The 20,860-nt window shown below is 39.3% G+C and overlaps 1 protein-coding gene across 1 annotated transcript in view; it reads left to right on the plus strand.

Moving 5' to 3' along the window:
- The window catches only part of nectin3a (nectin cell adhesion molecule 3a), a 112,798-nt gene extending 111,736 nt beyond the window's left edge, over window positions 1-1,062 (plus strand). The window contains exon 7 of the mRNA XM_087283835.1: window positions 805-1,062. Within this exon, the coding sequence (XP_087139961.1) occupies window positions 805-838 (34 nt within the window). The 3' untranslated portion in view covers window positions 839-1,062. The remainder of the gene's footprint in view (window positions 1-804) is intronic.
- The last annotated feature ends 19,798 nt before the right edge of the window (window positions 1,063-20,860 follow it).

Consider the following 20,860-nt stretch of genomic DNA (forward strand, 5'->3'; position numbering starts at 1 on the left):
ATATAAGATATATTGATAATATGTTGTTAAATACACACACACACACACACAAAAAAAAAAATTATGACGACCGCAAAAACAAACATGTGACGAATTTTTTTTCTGTGCACGCCCTTTTCCCATGTTGCTGATAATTACACAATTACAACAACACTTTACACTTCTGTTTATACACCAGCTACTGTACAAACATGCACTGCACAATTATTTCACTGTATGTATTATTTATTATTATATAGTTATTACATTATACAATGACATATTATATAATTCTTTGCAGTTGTTTATTGTTTTGTCTATTTCTATACATTTCTTATTGTTATTGTTATTATTGCTTGTTTCACTGCAATGACAATAAAGTCTTTATATCAGTAGATTGGAATGTTTTTAATAGGCCGGTTTTTCATTTTTGTACATTATAATATGAAATAACAAAACTGACTCATTCTGTGATTTCTGAAAGATCAATAATATGAAATAAGTCAAATTACTGCAAGCTACAGGCCCTAAACCATTTTTATTGCTTCAATTCATTAATGATGATTTTGTTCTGAATGTTAAAAGCTTTTGTTTAAAACACACTAGTTTTAATACACTTTTTAATTCGTAAAAAACCACAAATGTTTTTGATTTATACTCACAGCAAGGGTCAGTGTTTGTCAACATAGATTATAGTGCAAGTTCAATCCACATTTTGGTTGTAGTTAAGACACAATATGTACAGTGCTTGACTAGCCCCTTGTCTTAATGGTATATCATGGGTTTTTCTTTAAATGACCAATTTCTTCTGCATTATACATGCAGGATTAATGCTGAAATTTGGCACAAAAGATGTTAAGGTGGCCTGATCCATACTGCACTGAGGACCATCCATCTCTACATGTACAGAAATGGTTTATTCATTACCTTTTGTAAATGTTTGAAATTGGAAATGCTTCTGCAGAAGACATGTCCATGTTTATTTTGATGTAATCTATTATTTTATGATGTAAATATTTGAATAAGTATAATTTTAATTGTTTATATGCAGATTTATGTGTATAAATAAATAAATACATGTTTAAATACATATGCTTGTTTGTTTTTGTTCCTCTGTGGAGGCACCACAGTAAACTTTTGCATAGGACACCCTTTGGCCAGCAGCGGCCCTGAACCTAAGTGACATGAATTTACACAGCAAGATCATTTTAAATTCATTTTCTTTGATAAAGCTTCAAACTTAACATGCTTGAGACCTCTATGACCTCATATCCGACTGCAGGTCTGCTCATTCCCCAAGTCCTGCTGTGAGAGAAGACTCCGCACCTGTGATTATCGGCTACTGACCCGACGCCTCACCCTCCATTAGGTGCCACTCAGCAGCCTTTCCATCACCGGCGGGGAAATGAGAGGTAATCGATCACATCAGCGCAGCCCTGATAAATCACGCTGTCTATTCTTCTCTGTATTGAACAGGCACACAAAAAACACGACACAACCCACACACAGCGTCAGCTCGGCCTCTGCTGCTGCTGCTGCTGATTGATCCTGCAATCCGATCCTGCTCAGACCCGCAGTTACTTCACTTTTACTCCAGTTTCCTTTTTTGTAGTGTTATCCAAAGGGACCTTTAGGAATAATATTATTTTAAGTTCAACACAGTTCACACACTCAAAAATGAAAATTCTGTCATCATTTAATCACCCTTCAGTTTTTCCTAACTTGTTTGTATTTCTTTCTTTTGTCGAATACAAAAGAAGATATTTCGAAGAATGTTGAAAATTGATAGCCTCTGACAGTCCACAGTTAAGGACAGTTTCCTTTAGGAGGAAAAATACTTCACTCTAATTTTTGGCTGCGTGGGGGTCCCTTATAATAAATCAATCATAAAATGTGCTCCCCCCTAGCCCTCCCACCAGATTTTGGTTTGTTGCCTCAGGGCAACAACGTTCAGTTAGGACATTGAAACACCTTGGTTTTCAGTATATTATTATATGTGAAATAGGTACAAACAAGCCATAAATACATTAGAAAAGTCTTAATTTAACATAATATCAACAAGTAATTTTTCATCAATAATTTTTCACCAATAATAATAATTTTTCATCAATAATGGTGTATGTTTATGTGGGGTACCGATAGAATACTTATTTAACAATGTTTATTATTTACTGTGGAACCTCAGAAAGCAGTTGTTGGTGGATGTGAAGCAAAGCTGGGTGCCACATTTTTGTCACTTGGCTTTAGGTCAGAGGTGTCCAAATTTAGTGGGCCGGTGTCCTGCAGAGTTTAGCTCTAACCACACCTGAACCAGCTTCTCAAGCTCTAACTAGTATACTGGGGTTAGAAATGTATTGCAGGTTGGCAACTAAATTTTGCTGGACTAGCACTCCAGGACAGAGTTTGGGCACCCTCCTTTCGATGAATCTCCCTTTCTGTGTATCCATGACCATCAAGTGGGCTAAATCTAGATGTACATCAAGCTCAATTCCTGGAGGGCCTGCCAGAGTTGACCCTGTTTCAACACACTTACCTGTAGGATTCAAACAAGGCTGAAGAACTCAATTCGTTTAATCAGGTTTGTTTATTCAGGTTTAATGATAAACAGTGTAGAACTGTGGCTCTTTGCAAGTTTAATTTGCATCTTTGAATGGAAACATCGCAAATGTGACTCTTCAAACTCGCTGTCAGAGAGAGTGAGCCTAACTACTCAATCTTGTTCTTTACCTGCATAAAATGTTTCAACATTCATTTCCTGTGAGTAATAGTATGCAGTAAAGAAAAAAATATACAGTATGGTAATAATTATACATTTCCATCCATAGGAAGTTATTGATTTAACAGAAGTGGTCTAACTGCACAATGTTGCCCTGAGACAACACATCAAAAACTATCATTTTATTATAAAATAATAACAAAAAGTTTTTTCTTAATCAAGCATGCTTCTTCACATATCCATGCACATTACACATGTTTTAAAATAAAGATATTTAAATTTAAACATTAAAAAGTTAAATCTATCTTACATTCTGTTAGCAGTGTACTCAAGCAGGCTATGGTCCCAAAATGGCTCTTTTGCCCCCAGAGGACATGTCAAATCCACAACCACCTCAAATTTCACTGGTCACCAACTTATTATTAGACTTTATTTTGTGATTATTGTATTTAAAAAAAACGATTGTAGGCCAAAAGCCTGTCCAACACCATGTCATGGGGGTTAAATGTTTTTTATTTTATGATACCTTCAAACTTGACATCTAATTTGCCGTTGTTTCATTAAGAGTCAGAAAAGTCAGAAAATATAGATATTTATTTATTTATTAGATAAGACTTTCTCCAGAAGAAAAAATTATCATCAGACATACTGTGAAAAAAAGAAACAAAAAAGGTTTCTAAAAATAAAGGGGGGCTGATAATTCTGACTGCAAATATATATATATTAATTTATATATTTACTAATATCTGTTGAATAGTACTAGAAGCATATCAGTATGTTTAGAATCTTTTTGAAGATTAGGAGTGAAGACCATTATTTTACAGCCCTGTTTTCCTGTAAATATGATGTACTCATATGTTTGAATATATTGTCACAAGTTGGCCGATATATTCAGGCACTGCGTAATATTATTGCACCAAGAAAATAGCAACACTTTAATTTCTATCAGTCTTAGTACATAATGGAAGAGTAAAGATTTAAATGCGGAAAATTATGCAAAGCCTTCTGTAATTTTTGATTGAGCTGCTAATGGTCTAATATGATTCAATGAATTATGCTAAGCTAAAAGTCAACTCTAAAATGCCTATTTTATTTTTTAATCTGAAATGTTCCTTTACAATCTCAGAACAAGGATGAAGGCATTTTCAGTCTTGTGGAGGACCAACTTTTGGAGAAATGGTTGAAAATGATAACGTTGATGCAGAATGTTTTTCCAACAAAAATGTTCAGATATTTTCATATTAGTAAAGGTGTAGCATTATTTATGCAACGTGTTACTGTCAAATGTAATGACACGATTTGAAACTTGCCTACAATACAAAATTGTGCAGTGGCAATTTTGCCCCTATAAAGGCACAGTTCACCCAAAAATTTAAATTCTGTCATCATTTATTACTCCTCCTACTGATATAAATCTGTTTAAGTTCCTTACACTGAACACAAAAGAAGATATAAATATTACATTTTTTTCCTGCTATGGATGTCAGTATCTACCACTTCCCCACATTCTTAAAAATATCTTCTTTTTTGTTTAACAGAAATCATAAATGTTTGGAATCACCTAAGGGTGAGTAAATGGCGATTCATTATTTTGAGTGAACAATCTGTTTAAATATTCATGCAGTTTTGTTAACATTGGTGGGATTTGTGTGTCCGTCCCGTCTGTGTGATGAACTGGAGCAGGCCCTCAGTGGCCCTCATGTCCCGCTGCTGTCCTGCTGTCAGCACTCAAGTGTGCTCAGTGTCTGCTCTACAGCCCCTCTGCTTTTGTGCTGTCGTGTTGTTTCACCGCAGTGGCCTCAATCTCATCCATCACTGCTTTCAGCAACAACGTTTGTCCAGTTTAAGTATAAATATCTCTCTGCTGGTGGCCTCAGGTTTCCTTCTCGCTACTTCTCTCATTTCAGCCATCATTCAGAAGCATCACCTCCTCTACATGTTTCACACTTAACAAGTGACAGGGCAGTAAATCTCTTTCTTGTCCAAATGTGATCTAATCTGAGCAGGAACAGATTTGACAAAAAGAATACATGCTACATTGTACGTTGTATTTATCAGCAGTTAGTTTTTTTATTTTGATATTTACATTTAAGGATGCCCTAGTTTGTTTTATGACAGCTAAATAAAAAAAAAAAACTAGTTAATGGTTCATTTTAATTGCATGTTTGGTGTTTTGACCTTTTAGTTTTACTTAATTCCCAGTAAACTATAATAATAATAATAATAATAATAATAATAATAATAATAATAATAATAATAATATGATAAGTCATGACAACATACATTTTAAAATGAATATTTGTATCCATTTCTCAGTAATGAACAATATAATGTGCATTTGAACAAAACAGGTGTATTAAACAGATATTTTATTAAATAGTTACAGAGCATCTTTAGAAATGGAAAGATAATACATTTAAATGCAAAATATTACTATATATATATATATATATATATATATATATATATATATATATATATATATATATATATGTGTGTGTGTGTGTGTGTATATTGTTTCTCTTGATATTATTTTTTTCTATTTTTGACAATTTTATTTAATATTTTTTCCTAACATATACATTTGGCCTGACTAATGTAATGTATATGCACAAATATAATATTGTATAGTTTCCTACAGAAAATATTCATTTAAATGAGAGATTTGTGGGATGTGTACTCATATACTGTATGCTGAGCACTGGATATGTTTATGCATGCTTTAATACATCTTCAACTTATTTTTTATAGTACAAATTGAAAAAAAAACTTGTTAATGGTTCACTTTAATTGGTGTTTTCACTTTTTTTTTAACTTATTTTCCTCTAAAACGGTAATAAGGATATTATGATCAATCATGTCATGACTACAGAAGTAAGCGGATAATCACGATTAATCACATGCAAAATTGCATACAAAAAGGTTTTTTTTACCTAATATAGCGCTATCGCCTCACAACATGAAGCTTGCTGGTTGGAGTCCCGGCAGTTGGCATTTGCACGTTGTTCCTTGGTTCCTGTGGGTTTTCTCCATGTGCATCGGTTTCCCCCACAGTTCAAAGACATGTGCTATAGGTGAATTGAATAAACTAAATTGGTCATAGTGTATGTTCATGAATGAGTGTGTATGGATGTTTCCCAGTGCTGGGTTGCAGTTGGAAGGGTATCCGCTGTCTAACACATATGCTGGATAAGTTGGAGGTTCATTCCGCTGTGGCGACCCTTGATATACACAACTATTTTAAACAATATCATACACATGTACACATACAGGGTACACACAAATGTTTTTGTAAATATAAACTTTTATTTTGGATGTGATTAATCAGGATTAATAGTTTGACAGCACTGAAAATAAAATGATAATTGCATAAAAAAATTATTTACAAATATGTGAGTGACATAAACTTTAGTTGTACCTTTATTTTATGAGTAGTAATCTAGAAAAAGCCATTCTTTTTTCTTCATCTTAAAACTAATATGTAAAGTTTTAATGTCTCAATCCCCAGATCTCAACGGTTGAGTCACACCAGTAAATACAGAATGTGTCTGTTTTTCAGCATGTGTGTGTGTGTGTGTGTGTGCTCCTGTAAGCGCACACTGAAGTGTCGTTCAGATTTTCTCAGGTCAGAAACTGGGACTCCCACTGGGTTCCTGTAGCCTGGATTTAAAGGTTATAGAGCAGGTTAGACTTATTCTTGTTGTTCCTAGAAAAAAAAAACGAGCACAAGATCACACTATTGTTAGCTAATGAACACAATCCAGCATCGCGGAGCTCACATCAAAGGCCAACACTGACAAAGCAGAACACACAAATTGTCTGAGATCATGGATTTGGAAATAATGAAATGCTTCAGAGGCTGAGAGAGTGGCTCACAGTTCAAACACAAAGTGGGGTCCTGCGGAGAAAAAAATACCTTCAGTGATTTTGGCTGGAAAATTCTCCCCCGACATGTGAAGTCAGTAATATCTCTATCCACCATTTTCCACACATACTGTCTTTCAAATTATGAATGGCACTTTTGGTTTGGGAAACTTCCATAAAAGTACTGAAACAAACCACTTATAAGAATATAATAATATATATATACAATATATACTGACATACTGACATAAAGCTCATCATTCTGAACAATTTTATGTGCTCTGATTGGTCAGCCATCCAACGCACTGTGATTGGTAAAATACCTCAAGGGTGTGAGAGAACTGCCACACACTTATTGCCTTAGTTGTTTGAGACTGAATCTGATCCAGAAAATACAGATGACTGAGGAGATTGATCAACTTTGATCGCTTGAGCAGAACGTAACAGATTGGTATAAGGTTTTATTTTTTTACAAACAGTATAGTTTTGCTTTGGGGGGCTGCACGATGGCACAGGGGGTAGAAAAATCGCCTCACAGCAAGAAGGTCGCTGTTTCGAGCCTTGGCTGGATCAGTTGGCATTTCTGTGTGGAGTTTACATGTTCTCCCCGTGTTGGCGTGGGTTTCCTCCGAGTGCTTCGGTTTCCCCCACAAGTTCAAAGAGGTGGTAAACTAGTTCAAGGTATAGGTGAAATAGGTAAGCTAAATTGTCCGTATTGTTTGTGTGTGAATGAGTGTGTAGGGATGTTTCCCAGTGATGGGTTGCAGCTGGAAGGGCATCCCCTGCATGAAACATATGCTGTATAAGTTGGCAGTTTATTCCGCTGTGGCAACCCTGGATTATTAAAGGGACTAAGGTGAAAAGAAAATGAATGAATGATAGTTTTGCTTTGGTGACAAAACACAAAGACTGAGTCCGAAATTGCCTACTACTCTAGCTACTACATTTGAGTTTGAATTTACTACATGACTATTAGAAAAGTACGTTCTATACAGTATACATTTGAGCAGAATGAATGGAACTGGTCAGTTGCATCGCTTTGCTCACATTCATGAATTCTCTCCCTTGGTATAATGGGATAGCGTAGCATCCTTCAGATGTGCACCTCAGAATCTCGTCCTAAGTAGTAGGTCATCTGCGTATTTCTCACATGCTGTTTTTTGAATACATACTACTCGGCCTAAATGCTGTTTTTAGCGTGCTATATATTATTGAAGTATGTGATTTCAGGTACAGCCATAGTGTCTCCACAACATGACAGGGCCAGAAACAATACTAAAGGGAGAATAAAATTACTACGGTGGCTGAGAGAGCTCAAACGCGCTGCAAGTTAAGAAAACACATGGAACAAGAAAAACACTATCGAGTTAAGAAAACATCTTCATTGGTTTGACAATCATACTTGTCAAGCATCCCGTTTTCCCGGGATTCTACCATATTTTACTGTTCTATCCCACTATCATCCCCAAAAATGTATTTTCCTGTATTTTTAGTCTTTCCCTGAAGGGTGGCAATAAACATTAAAAGGTCAATGCTCCCTATACACAACCCATACCGCCAAACCACCAGGGGACACCCTTTGCTTTTAAATAAGTCTGTTCTGTGCTTTAATTTTTTTAGACTTGAAAACACTTTGAAATAATTATGAAAATGGCAGGATTGTCTTCCTTTTCATTACAGGCACCGTCGCCCCTCCTATGCAATTCTCAAAACAGCCATATAGCGGTATGTGACTGTCCATATTGATAAATAAACGCTGTTTCCCAAACTAATTCTGTACAAGCAATTTGAAGTGTAGCGAAAGTCTGGGTTTTGGGTGCGTATTTTAACAGACATATAACACAAAATTAACAATAACAACATCTAAAGATGTCAATCTTGGTGTTTTTTTTTTTTTTTGTTGTTTTTTTTTTTTTTTTTTGAAACACAACAAATTTTGTCCTAAATGAGCATAAACAGTTAGGAAAGTAAGCGAAAGCTTTCATTATAACGTTCGATTTGTGCAATTTTAAAGTGACACCTCTGTTATTTAATGTAATCAAATGAAAAATCTAAATACATGAGAGATTCATTCATTGCTCTTTAATCAGAATGTATAAGTTATACAGTAAAGAAAAGATTAATGAGAATTAATAACTTGATTCTATTTCTTCATAATAGCTATTCATTTTAATAAGCTGAGCTGTTTGCTACTGTAATTTATTTGCTGCTAATGTACAAGTGACAGGGCAGCAATTATTTTTTATTTTGTAAATAATAATGATAAACATATGACTGACCATTTAATTGTTTATTTACAACGAAAACGCTTGAGAAGAACGTATTTAGTAATTTGGGGAGCATCCCTTATTATGGTGGGCATATCCCTAATTTTCACATCCCAATATTGACAGGTATGTTGACAACACGTCATGCAAATTCCTATAGCACATGCAAAAAGAGAAAATAACTGCAAATCATGCAGACTACAACAGAAATTGGACAACAAAAGGTGACTGTGTGTTTCAATATCATGGTTGTATTTTTGTATGTTTTTAGCCGTAATAATCTGATGAATTGCACAAATTTAACATTAAATGAAATAAGAAATAATAGGAACTAAAAATACACAAACAACAAGGAACCATACACTCAGGCAATGCTATCTCAAGGCAATCCATAACTTTTTTATTTAGTGGCTAACTTGTATGAATTTGTATAATTTGCTTATCCCCAATGACAGTTGGGTTTAGAAGTGGGCTTTGGTGCCATGTCTCCTTTTAAAAATTTTACATTTTCTTATGACTAAACTCGAATTTGTATTAGAAATTTGGACAAATTAACCACTAAAGCAACAAAGCATAAAATGGTTACATTTCCTTCTTGAGATCATGCTGGATCAGGACATTAAAATAAGCAAGGAAGCAGGGGGGGTTGTCACATCTTTGGGAAATGAGACATTTTTGTTATATATAGCCTGTTATTATTATTACTATTACTATTATTATTATTATATAGACTATTTAGTCTACTTGTTTTTATATTTGAGTGTATTTTTGGGAATGTATGTACGCATGTTGTCAAATTAATGAAGCTGTGTTTTTATGTTTTTCTATCCGCATGTGTTTTCTTTATGTGCAGCATGTTTGCTCTAGTTAGTTCAGTGATGATTCAGTTCAGTTCAATATGAATGTCATTATTGAAAGATTTGGCGACCAAATGTTACCGATGTAACAAGAAGAAACCAGGTTCAGTCAAGATACCAGTTGTCCTTTAGCCAAAGAAAGGAAGAAGCAGAAGTAGAAGCAGACGACAGGTTTGTCAGTGACCTAAATGATGAGTGTCCTTCATGTCAGAGGTGCAGGGCTTTTTTTATTATTATTTTTTAGGGGTTTTCATCTTTATTGTGATAGGACAGTAGAGAATTGACAGGAAAGCATGGGGAGCAGAGAGAGGGGAAGGAGCGGTATAGGACCGCAAGGCAGAATCGAACTCGGGTCGCCGCAAGCACTGGAGTAAATGTGTCAACTCACTAACCACTACACCACTGGCACCGACGCAGAGGTGCAAGTCTTAATCATCCTGGAGAGGCTGTGTTTGGGATCTGTGCTGAGGACTTGTCTAATTAATGATGTGGACTGACCATTAAACTAAACAGCGTCGCACTCTACTCAAGTCTTGGGTCAGTGCTTTATGCTTAATTGTGTGAGTGGCTCTAGAGCAGGGGTGGCCAACCTTCCTGCAGATTTCAGTTGCTACCCATGTCAGACACACCTGAACCAATCAATTAGGACCTGAACACCTCATGAAAATTGCAGGCAGGTGTGTTTGATATGGGTTGCAACTGAAATCTGCAGGAAGGTGGCTCTCCAGGAACAGGGTTGGCCACCCCTGCTCTAGAGCTTCAGTAAATGCTTTTTGTGAATCAGCAGAGAAACGCCGTCTCCACAGAATGCTGCAGTTTGTGAAAGAGGACGAATCATTGAGCAGGACAGGATAAGCCAATATTTACCCTATCACTCCCACCACTGCTTGTTGTTTAGAGTTTCTTCTCTGCCAGAGAAACAGAAGCCATTGCAACTTTGTAAGCTGGAAAAAAACTGACAAATAACAGTAAGAAAACAGCATCTGTGTTTACCTCACTATATTGTGCTAAATATAGTCGCTAATACTGTATACACACATTTCCTTCCACCTATTTTTATGCATGTTTTGGAATATTGTGTAAAAAAAATGCTTAATGGAAATGTCAAAATGGGCATACATTTAAAAAATGTGCATAAGATAGCATATGCACATACAGTAACTGAGTAGAAACTTTTTTTATTTGCCAATTTGATTGACTTGAAAATGACCTATGACTTGACTTGACGTGACTTGAAATAAGAAGTGAAAACTTGACTGAGGCCCCGTTTACACTAGTGCGTTTTAGTTTTAAAACGGCGTTGTAGAATGAAAACGATCCGCGTCCACACTCGCGTTTTACCCAGCGTTTCTGAACAGCTCTCCGTCCACACCAAAACGCTGAAAACGCACATCACGTGACCACACACACACTCTCGGGCAAGCGCTCCAGCATTTCTACCCAGATGAGAGCTCTGCTTGTCGGACTTCTCATCAAGCATCTCCCGCTGGATCTAATCTCGCTATATTTGCTAAACGTGATATTTCATTCATGTTGTTGTCTTTATCTAACGACATAGGCCAATTCCCTGACTTTGGTCATTGGAATCTATTAAGTTACTTGTTCACGGGTAACATGTTTTGGTTAAGCGCAAAGATAAGTTAATGATTAATCCAGGTACATTGACTGATCGCTTGCCTTTATTTCCTACAATGTATAAACTTATTGTATGTTATACTTTTATAATTATCGATTATTAAAACTGATATTCAGCAAAAGAGAGGGTGCGTTTCGTATTTTTTCGTTTTCAGATGTCTCCGTCTTTCCCCATCCACACTGAGACGGAGCAGCAGCGTTTCAGAATGAAAACGGCCTCTCCAGCGTTTTCGAAACGCTCCGTTTTCGGCGCTCGAGAACTCCGGCGTAGTGTGGACGGATGGCGTAACCGTAGCAAAACTTATGCGTTTTCAAACTAAAACGCACTAGTGTAAACGGGGCCTGAGTCTGACAAAAATTTACTTGACTTGCTTGAGCATTGAAGGTTATCACTTGAGACTTGCTTGTGACTTGCACATGTGTGACTTAAGCTGCGGTCACACTGGGCTTTTCCTCCCATAGACTTCCATTCATATGCACACGAATGCGTCAGACCGGAAACGCAGGGTCATGTGTCAAGTTTCGCGGGTTGCTGCGGTGCAAAGTTCAAGCTTGGTGAACTCTGACCTGCGAAATTGCATCACTTGACTTCGTGAGACCAATCGAGGATCAAAACATGACCTCTCTGGTCAGAAATTTAAAACATGGAGCAATCGCTCGCTTTTCTAAATGTCTAATAAGCTTGTTTAATTTCGCCCCTTTTCGCAAGCGCCGCACGACAGAATATCACAAGCTAAAACTGTAATGTGACTGCAGCTTTACTCCCACCTCTGCCAATCAGACACATCTGGGCTAGCTAATCAAGCTCTTGCTAGGCATTTTAGAAACATCCTTGCAAGTGTGTTGGGGCAAGTTGGAGCTAAAATCTGGAGGACGCCGGCCCTCCAGGACAGAGTTTGAAAACCCCTGGACTAAGCTGAAGGAAAAAGAGTTCATCAGAAGAAAGAAACTCCTAAATCTTTGGAACCACTCCAGGGTGAGTAAACAATGACAGAGCTTTCATTTTCAAATGAACTGTCTCTTTTAAATAGTACTGTCAGGGTGTATAACTGATGAAGAATTGGCATGGGTGAGACTCAGCATGTTTGAAGGAACATTGTTAATTGTTAATTAAACAATTAAGTTCTTAATTGCTTTTTTAAATGAGGCATTTTATACACAGAAACTCTAGGCAATGAGAGCCTGTTTGTTTTTTTTGAGCCCCAGTGAGAATGAGAACAAAGACAATGAATGGCTGACGCTTCATCACATCACTCAATCCCGGAGGTGTTTCAAAGGGTAAAGGCAAAACGTGAGAAGTGTGTTTTAGTTCCTGCAGAATCATGAGAAACCTCAGATGACTCGCAAACGTATCACTTCCAGGCACCTAAAAATACAGCTGAGTAGTTTGTGGTTTTGCTAATGAGAGCGTGTGTGATTTAAAACTTCTCCCATGACCTGGGCTCTAATTGGGAGGGTGGCATGAAAAGCCTAGTGAACAGTTTGGGTGGGCAACTGTTTCACTTAGACTGACAGTGAGACGACCAGTGCTCAAGCAGATATAATCCGACATGAATTAGTATATCACCCCAGTTCATGAAGTTCTGGGACTTCTGACTTCTTCAAATGTCCCTTGCAGTGCCATGAAAATAGCCAATAGCATTTTGTTTATATCACAGCTCTGTCAAAGTCATTGACCTAATGTGGATCAGGAATGCTGAGTATGCCTGAGGATTTCTCTGCTTATAGTCCATGTGAATAAAAAATTTGCTATGTTTATTTTGCTAGTGCACACAAGCCCCTTTTAAAGAGTAATACCGGAAATACCCATAAAATTTCATTACGACTTTACCGGTAAATTTAAAAAAGCGATGTTCACGCATTCCGTAATTTTTCTGAAAAAGACCATTTATACATCCATTCCAAAATACTGGCAAATTCTGACATCATTAACCAGAAATGACCTCTAAACAGCGGCACGAGTAGGGGCACGAGTAGGCTACAGAATAGACCAAAACAGTCATTATTTCATTAAAAATATATAATATATTTTTAAAAAGTTTTATATAAAATATAAAATATAACGGGATTTTACTGACATGAAAAGTGACCAATCACAGTTGACCTTGTCTAGTTTTTTATACTTCCTGCCTTTTCGATGATCTACACACGTTTGGCTCTCTTCTCTTCGACTGCAAGTATATTCTACTCTGACCTGTCACTCTTCTGAAGCCTGGTTCACTACAGTCTGAATGTTGGTGCTAGAATGCAGGTATTGCGCAATTATTCATTTCTGCAAATGTCGCGAGTGCTTTATTTTAACTCGAGAGTGCAGTCATGTACGTTAATCGCTAAAACTGGACATGCAAGCTCTTGAATAGGCTTTTTCAATTGAACTGCAAGTCCTCTCATCATCTCATCATCGCGTGTGTGTGCTCAGACTATATACAATCGTTATCTCTTAGAAGTAGAAATTATTTATCTTTGCTCCTTGACAAAACTATCAAGTCAAAAGCTATCAAGTATTTAGAATTATATCGATGCATGACCGGTGACAATGCTATTGGACTTATTTGGCTGTATTAGCCTAGAACTTTTAGCAAAGGTGGAACTTTTTTCATTTCTTTACAACAAACAGTTATGCTAGAAATGTTTCGGAGGTATTTATGTGATTTATACATTTTTGTAAAATTATTTCAGTTTAAGATCAAGTGTAAAAAAAAATATTGTATAGACAACGAGCAAATAAGAAAAAGTTTAAAATATGTAAAAAAAAAATTATCTTTTCCTCATATACTTTAATTAAACATTTCAAAGCTTGAAAGTATTGTTTAAAAATGGAAAAAGTGTCTCTATGGCCTTAAAATTATGTGTTAGTTTTGTCAGTGCTATTGAAAATGATTCATTGTCATGAAAGGAAAAATCGACCATACTTTGTTAGTGCAAATTCCTATATGTAGCCATGTGATTTAAGTAATTAAACCATTTAAATAATTTTATACTTAAAAAAGATCATAATGAAATAATCAATGAAAATCAGATTTTTTTTTCAAAAGTAATTAACTAGTAATCTGAATAGTTTTTAAGGAATTTGTAAAGTGTTAGTATTATTTACTAAAAGTTGTATTATTTTAGCAGTGTAATTGTATTATAACTTGAGTTCAAATATTCTTTTCACTTTCCATTTGTGAGAGAACATCAACAAATAAAATAAAAAATAATTCACAAACACATTTAGTGCAGGTGTATTATATTATTTCTATGCAATTAATTAATTATTATATTATTATTATTATTATTATTATTATTATTATTAATGGTTTTTATGCGTATAAATCGATAGATAGTATAAATAGATAGATTTTTATAATATGCTGAGACATTTTTGGTGTTCAATACATTGCGTGTCAGTCTTATTTTATTATATTCTTCTCTCTATAGTATAGTATCTCTATAGACATCTCTATAGTATTAACACCCGAAAAGCATTATTACAATAAAACATTTGTTACCCTTCATGAGGGAACTCCTGCATGTGTCTGCATAAACAGACTTTGGGAGTGCTTTAGACGACCAATCACTTCTGAAGATATGAAAACGGGCCAATGAAATGCCAATTGAATTGGCGGAGCTTAGCTCCACAGCTGAAACTGATGAGCCAATTAGAGCTATATCAGTCGGCTGTGTGAGTTAGCTAGTCAAAATTGTTGCTTCAGACCCGATCTGAAACTGAAGAACCCTTCTGCTGAGCTGACTTCCAACGTTGAAGAAAGCATTTACTTCACCTGTGCGGGAGAAGACGTCATAACGGCGGTTGAGCTGGGTTTCCCGTTCCCTTGGTGTTTCGCTGGTGATCTAAAAGAGCAGTTTACTAAAAGCGCAGAATTCCCTAAGAGAGCACAAGGTCGTACAGCGTGTCTTTTTAAAGATGTCGTTTTGACCATGCATTTCTGGATGCGGTGGTTTCCTCACCCTGGATGACTGGCATGAGTGTTGTGTCACATGCTTGGGGATCCAACATGTTTATTCGGTGCTCACGAACAGTTCTTGCCCGCATTGCGATGACTTGACTGTTGCGCAGCTGAGGTTGCGGCAAGCTCTTTTATTAGGGCAAGTCACCCCTGATGCTCCCCGCCAAGCGGTTAGCACTCGGGCAGGCCTGAGGGTTACAGTGGGGGCTATTCCGTCGCCTTCGGGCCTGCGGACCCCTCGCTTCTCGTCAGTGCGCTCTGTCTCTGCTTCGAGTGCAAGCGCTGGTTCATCCTCCGGGTTGGCCGCATTTTCATTAGATGACACCAGGGACGTGATGTCCATTGCCGCATCGGAGGGCGGGTTGACATGCTCTGATGAAGATCCGGACCCCATGCCACCCTCTGGGGTTGTCAGTGAGGTTTCGGACCTGAAGTCGGACATGTTATTCCGGGCTGCTTTGGCCGAGGGACTAGAGATGGCTTGTCCCCCAGAAACGCGGCTGGACCGCTTAGACAGGTGCTTTCTGAGGGCAAATGCTAAGCCTTTTAGACCCCCCCGTCCCCTTCTTCCTGGAGGTACACAGCGAGCTCCCGCAGGCACGAAGGGCACCTTTTTCTGCCCGGTCCTCATGCGCTCCCTCAATGGTGGAGCGGCCAGGGGATATGCGGCGAATCCCTGAGTGGAGCGTGCTATCGTGGTCAATCTTTGTCCGTGGGGCCGCACCACTCGAAGAGATTCACCCAAACTTCCTTCCAAAGCGTGCAGGTTATCTGAGTCTCTCATGGCCAGAGCCTACACTGCTGCAGGGCAGGCCGCCTCCGCTCTGCACACTATGACCACCTATCAACTCTACCAAGCCGAGAAGCTGGCCGAGATGTAGGAGGGCGGTTCTCCCCTGGGCTTGCTGCACGAGCTCTACACGGCAACCAATTATGCTTTCATGACCACCAAATCGGCTGCTCGTGCCCTGGGGAAGACGATGGCCACATTAGTGGGTCCAGGAACGCCGCCTTTGGCTGAGCTTGGCCGATATGAGTGAAGTTAACAAAGCTCGCTTTCTTAACGCTCCCATATCCCAAGCTGGCTTGTTCGGCAACACCCTTGGGGAGTTGGGGAGCTGCCTCTCCGCTAGCACGTCAGCGATCGCTCCGATGGTGCCATTAGCATGCTCTCTGCTGGCCTGGTTAGTGCTGCTCAGTGCGTCACGGTGGCTCATGCGGACAGTCAGACTCGGCTATGCGATAAAGTTCGCTATTCGCCCCCCCCAAGTTCACGTGTGTCCTTTTCACAAGGGTTATCCCAGAGAGTGCCCCTGTCTTGTGAGAGGAGATTGCTGTCCTCCTGGTGAAGGATGCAATTGAGCAGGTCCCTCCAGCGGAGATGAGGTCCGGGTTTTACTGATGTGAGCAAAAAGAGCTGGGGGTTAAGGCCAATCCTAGATCTGCGCAGACTGATCTGTCATTTACATAAAAAGCCTTTCAGAATGCTCACCCAGAAACACTTGCTTCAGAGCGTCCGTCCACAGGATTGGTTTGCAGCCATAGACCTGACCATATTTTCTATTTTTAGAATATTTTTAGAATAATCAGATCTATTTTTCCATGCCACCAGTTTGAGTTCGAAAAACGAGCGTGGCAATACAAAAAACTCCCCTTCAGGCTCTCTCTGTCTCCGTGGATTTTCACCAAGCTCGTGGAGGGTGCTCTAGCGCTACTGCGGTTCGCGGGGATCCACATACTCAACTATCTCGACGACTGGCTCATTCTAGCCTCGTTTCGCAATTGGCTGATTATGCACAGAGACAAAGTGCTTTTTTTATTAGCTGTTTTATTCCCTGACCGAGGCCCCCCTCGGCACGGATGCACTGGCTCATAGATGGCCATCGGCCATGCACAAGTATGCGTTTCCCCCAGTGAGCCTAATTGCGCAAACTTTGTGCAAAGTCAGGGAGGACGAGGAGAAGAACTTGTTCGTTGCGCCCCTCTGGCACAACGGGACCTGGGTGTCGGAGCTCACACTCCTCGCGGCGGCACCTCCTTGGCGAAGACTTAGGTGACTTACCGCCCGCGGTACTTAACACCATCACTCAGGCTAGAGCACCCTCTATAAAGCATGCCTACGCCCTGAAGTGGAGTCTGTTCTCTGAGTGATGCGCTTCTCGCCGAGAAGACCCCCAAACTTGCCAGATTAGCATTGTGTTATCCTTCCTTCAGGATAAGCTGGAGTTTAGGCTGTCACCCTCCACAATGAAGGTTTACTTTGCTGCCATCTCCACTCATCATGACGCGGTGGATGGCAAAACGCTTGGGAAGCATGATCTATTCATCCGATTCCTCAGAGGCGCTGTGGCTTGGCAGACTACACATAAGGAGCATGACGGGCTTTGGCTGCTGTGGCGCTTTCCATACAGTCTCCCAAAGTCTGTTTATACAGACACTCATAGGAGTTCCCTTATGAAGGCGAACGTCCTGGTTACGTATGTAACCCACGTACGTAACCAGGACGGTTTTCAGTTGTTATTTTCTGCCACTGTAACACAGAAAGGCCTTTTTCCCGCCCTTAAGTTTCACACAAAACTAGACAAGGTTAACTGATTGGTCACTTTTCATGTTAGTCAAATCCCGATTTATTTTATATCAACTTTTTAAAAATATATTATATATTTTTGATAAAATAAAAACTGTTTAGGTCTATTTTAGCAGTGAGAATAGATCCAATGTATCTGAACAAAGATCACAAATTTGCACTTTTTTTCAGTTTTTCCTTATCCTGTAGCCTACTCGCGGAATTTGTTTTGGCTATAGAAGCTTCCAGTGTACATAAAGTGAAAAAAACAACACAAAACAAATATAAAAAATACAATAAACATTAAACAGAGTTGCAGTTAGTCAAGAAATCTGGATGTTGAGTTGTACAGATTTGTTCTAAATATACAGGTTATAAGATGCTATGGACAAATGCAAAAGGAGAAAGTATTGCATTTTATATTTATATAAGGTGCTGTGTACAAGTGCGTTTGAGAAAGTATTGCACATATTTATTGCACAGTTGGGGGATATTTAACTGTTCATAAGGTAGATGGCCTGAGGAAAGAAACTTTTTCTGTGTCTGGCTGTTTTTGTGCTTGGTGCTCTGAAGCGGCGACCATGCGGTAATAGTTCGAACAGGTAGTGTGCTGGATGCGAGGCTTCTAGGGTGATTTTGCGAGCCCTTTTACTCACTCTGGAAAAGTACAGTTTTTGAATTGTAGGAAGGGTAGTGCCAGTGATTTGTTCTGTAGTCTGGACTATTCGCTGTAGTCTACGGAGGTCAGTTTCGGCAGCTGAGCCGAACCAGATAGTGATTGAATTGCAGAGGATGGATTGGATGACAGCGGAGTAGAACTGCACAAGCAGCTCCTGTTGCAGGTTTAAGTTCCTCAGCTGACGAAGGAAGTACAGTCTCTGCTAAGCTTTCTTCACAAAAGTGTCCATGTGAATGTCCCACTTCAGATCCTGAGAGATGGTGGTGCCCAGGAACCTGAATTACTCTACTGCAGCCACAGTGCGGTTCATGATGGTGAGTGGGGGGAGTGCAGAGGGGTTTCTCCAAAAGTCCACTATCATCTCCACTGTTTTTGAGCATGTTCAGCTCCAGGTTGTTGCACCATAATGCCAGCCGCTCCACCTCTTGTCTGTATGCAGACTCATTATGTTACGGATGAGGCCGATAACAGTAGTGTCATCTGCAAACTTAATGAGTTTGATGAAGGGGTCTTTTGTGGTGCAGTCATTGGTGTACATGGAGAAGAGCAGTGGGGAGAGAACACATCCCTGGGGTGCATCATTGCTGATGGTGCAGCTGTCGAATGTGATTTTGCCCATTCTGACTAGCTGTTGTCTATCTGTCAGAGAGCTGGTGATCCATTTACAAACAGAGCTAGGAACAGAGAGCTGGGTCAGTTTGTACTCAGACAGTGATGGGACTATGGTTTTAAAGGCAGAACTAAAGTCCACAAACAGAATCCTTGCGTAGTTCCCTGGTTTGTCCAGATGTTGTAGGGTATAATGCAGTCCCATGTTGACTGCATCATCCACAGACCGGTTTGCTCTATAGGCAAACTGTAGGGGTCCAGCAGGGGTCCAGTGATGTCCTTCAGATATGCTAGCACCACTCTTTCGAATGACTTCATGGCTACAGATGTTAAGGCAACAGGTCTGTGGTCATTGAGTTCTGTGATCTTTGGCTTCTTCTGGATTGGGATGATGGTGGAGCGATTAAAGCAGAATGGAACTTAGTGCTGTTCCAATGATCTGTTGAAGATCTGTGAGAAAATAGGAGCTAGCTGGTCAGTGCAGGTTCTCAGACAGGCTGGTGAAACACTGTCACTGGGGGGAGGGGATTGGGGGATGGCTGGAGGTGTTGATGGCTGTGTAGGGAGATGGTCTGGGTTGTGTTGATGTGGTGTTTATGGCTGTGTAGGGAGATGGTCCAGGCTTTGTATATGTGATGTTGATGGCTGTGTAGGGAGATGGTCCAGACGGGTGTGAGGTGTCTGGTCAGAGGTGTCAAATCTACCGTAGAATATATTCAGCTCGTTTGCAAGATGCTTATTGCTGTCAGTACTGGGGGACGGTGTCTTGTAATTAGTGAAACCTTTTAAACCTCTCCACACTGATGCAGGGTTGTTAGCTGAAGACTGGTTTTGCAGCTTTTTGGCATGTTTTTTTTTTTTTTTTTTTTTTTTTTGCCACACCAATCTCTTTTGTCAATGTGTCCCTGGCCTGATTGTACAAGGTCCTGTCACCACTCCTGTAGGCATCCTCTTTGGCCTGACAAAGCTATCTGAGTTTTGGTGTGAACCATGGTTTATCATTGTTAAATGATAAGTAGGTCCTGGTAGGGATGCATAACTCCTCACAGAAACTGATGTATGTTATTACAGTTTATGTATCTGAGCTCGTCCAGGTCTGTGGCTGCAGCTTCAAAAACACTCCAGCCATTGCATTCAAAACAGGCTGTAGGACCTGCTCTGTGTCGTTGGTCCATCTCTTAACAGTCCTTAATACTGGTTTAGTAGTTTTAAGTTTTTGCCTGTAAATTGGTATAAGATGAACCAGGCAGTTGTCAGAGAGTCCTAGAGCTGCTCTGCATGAGCGATATGCATCCTTTATTGTGGTGTAGCAATGGTCTAAAATGTTATTGTCTCTGGTTTTGCATGTAATGTGCTGTTTGAATTTAGGCAGCTCATGTGTGAGTTTTGCCAAGTATGATAAAACCAAGTATAATAAAAACAGAGTCCGGGTGTTGTTGTTCTGTCTCTGTGATCAGATCAGCCAGCTGTTGCAGCGCAGTACTCACGTGTGCTTGCAGTGGAATTTAATCACAGACGAGAATGAACAAAGAAAACTCTCTTGGTGAATAAAATGGCTTACAGTTAATGAAAAGTACTTCCACATCAGGATAGTACATCTTCTTTAACACAGTTACAATTCTACACTACCTTCTGTTGATGTAAAAGCATGTCCCACTGCCGCGCATTTTGCCCGTTGGCTATGCATCGCGACCTGCTCTGTACAGCTGAAAGTCCGGTAGATGTAATGCGCTGTCCG

This window comes from Danio rerio, chromosome 15 (assembly GCF_052040795.2).
Source record: "Danio rerio strain M-AB ecotype USA chromosome 15, GRCz13ab, whole genome shotgun sequence".
In the NCBI taxonomy this organism is placed as follows: Eukaryota; Metazoa; Chordata; class Actinopteri; order Cypriniformes; family Danionidae; genus Danio; species Danio rerio.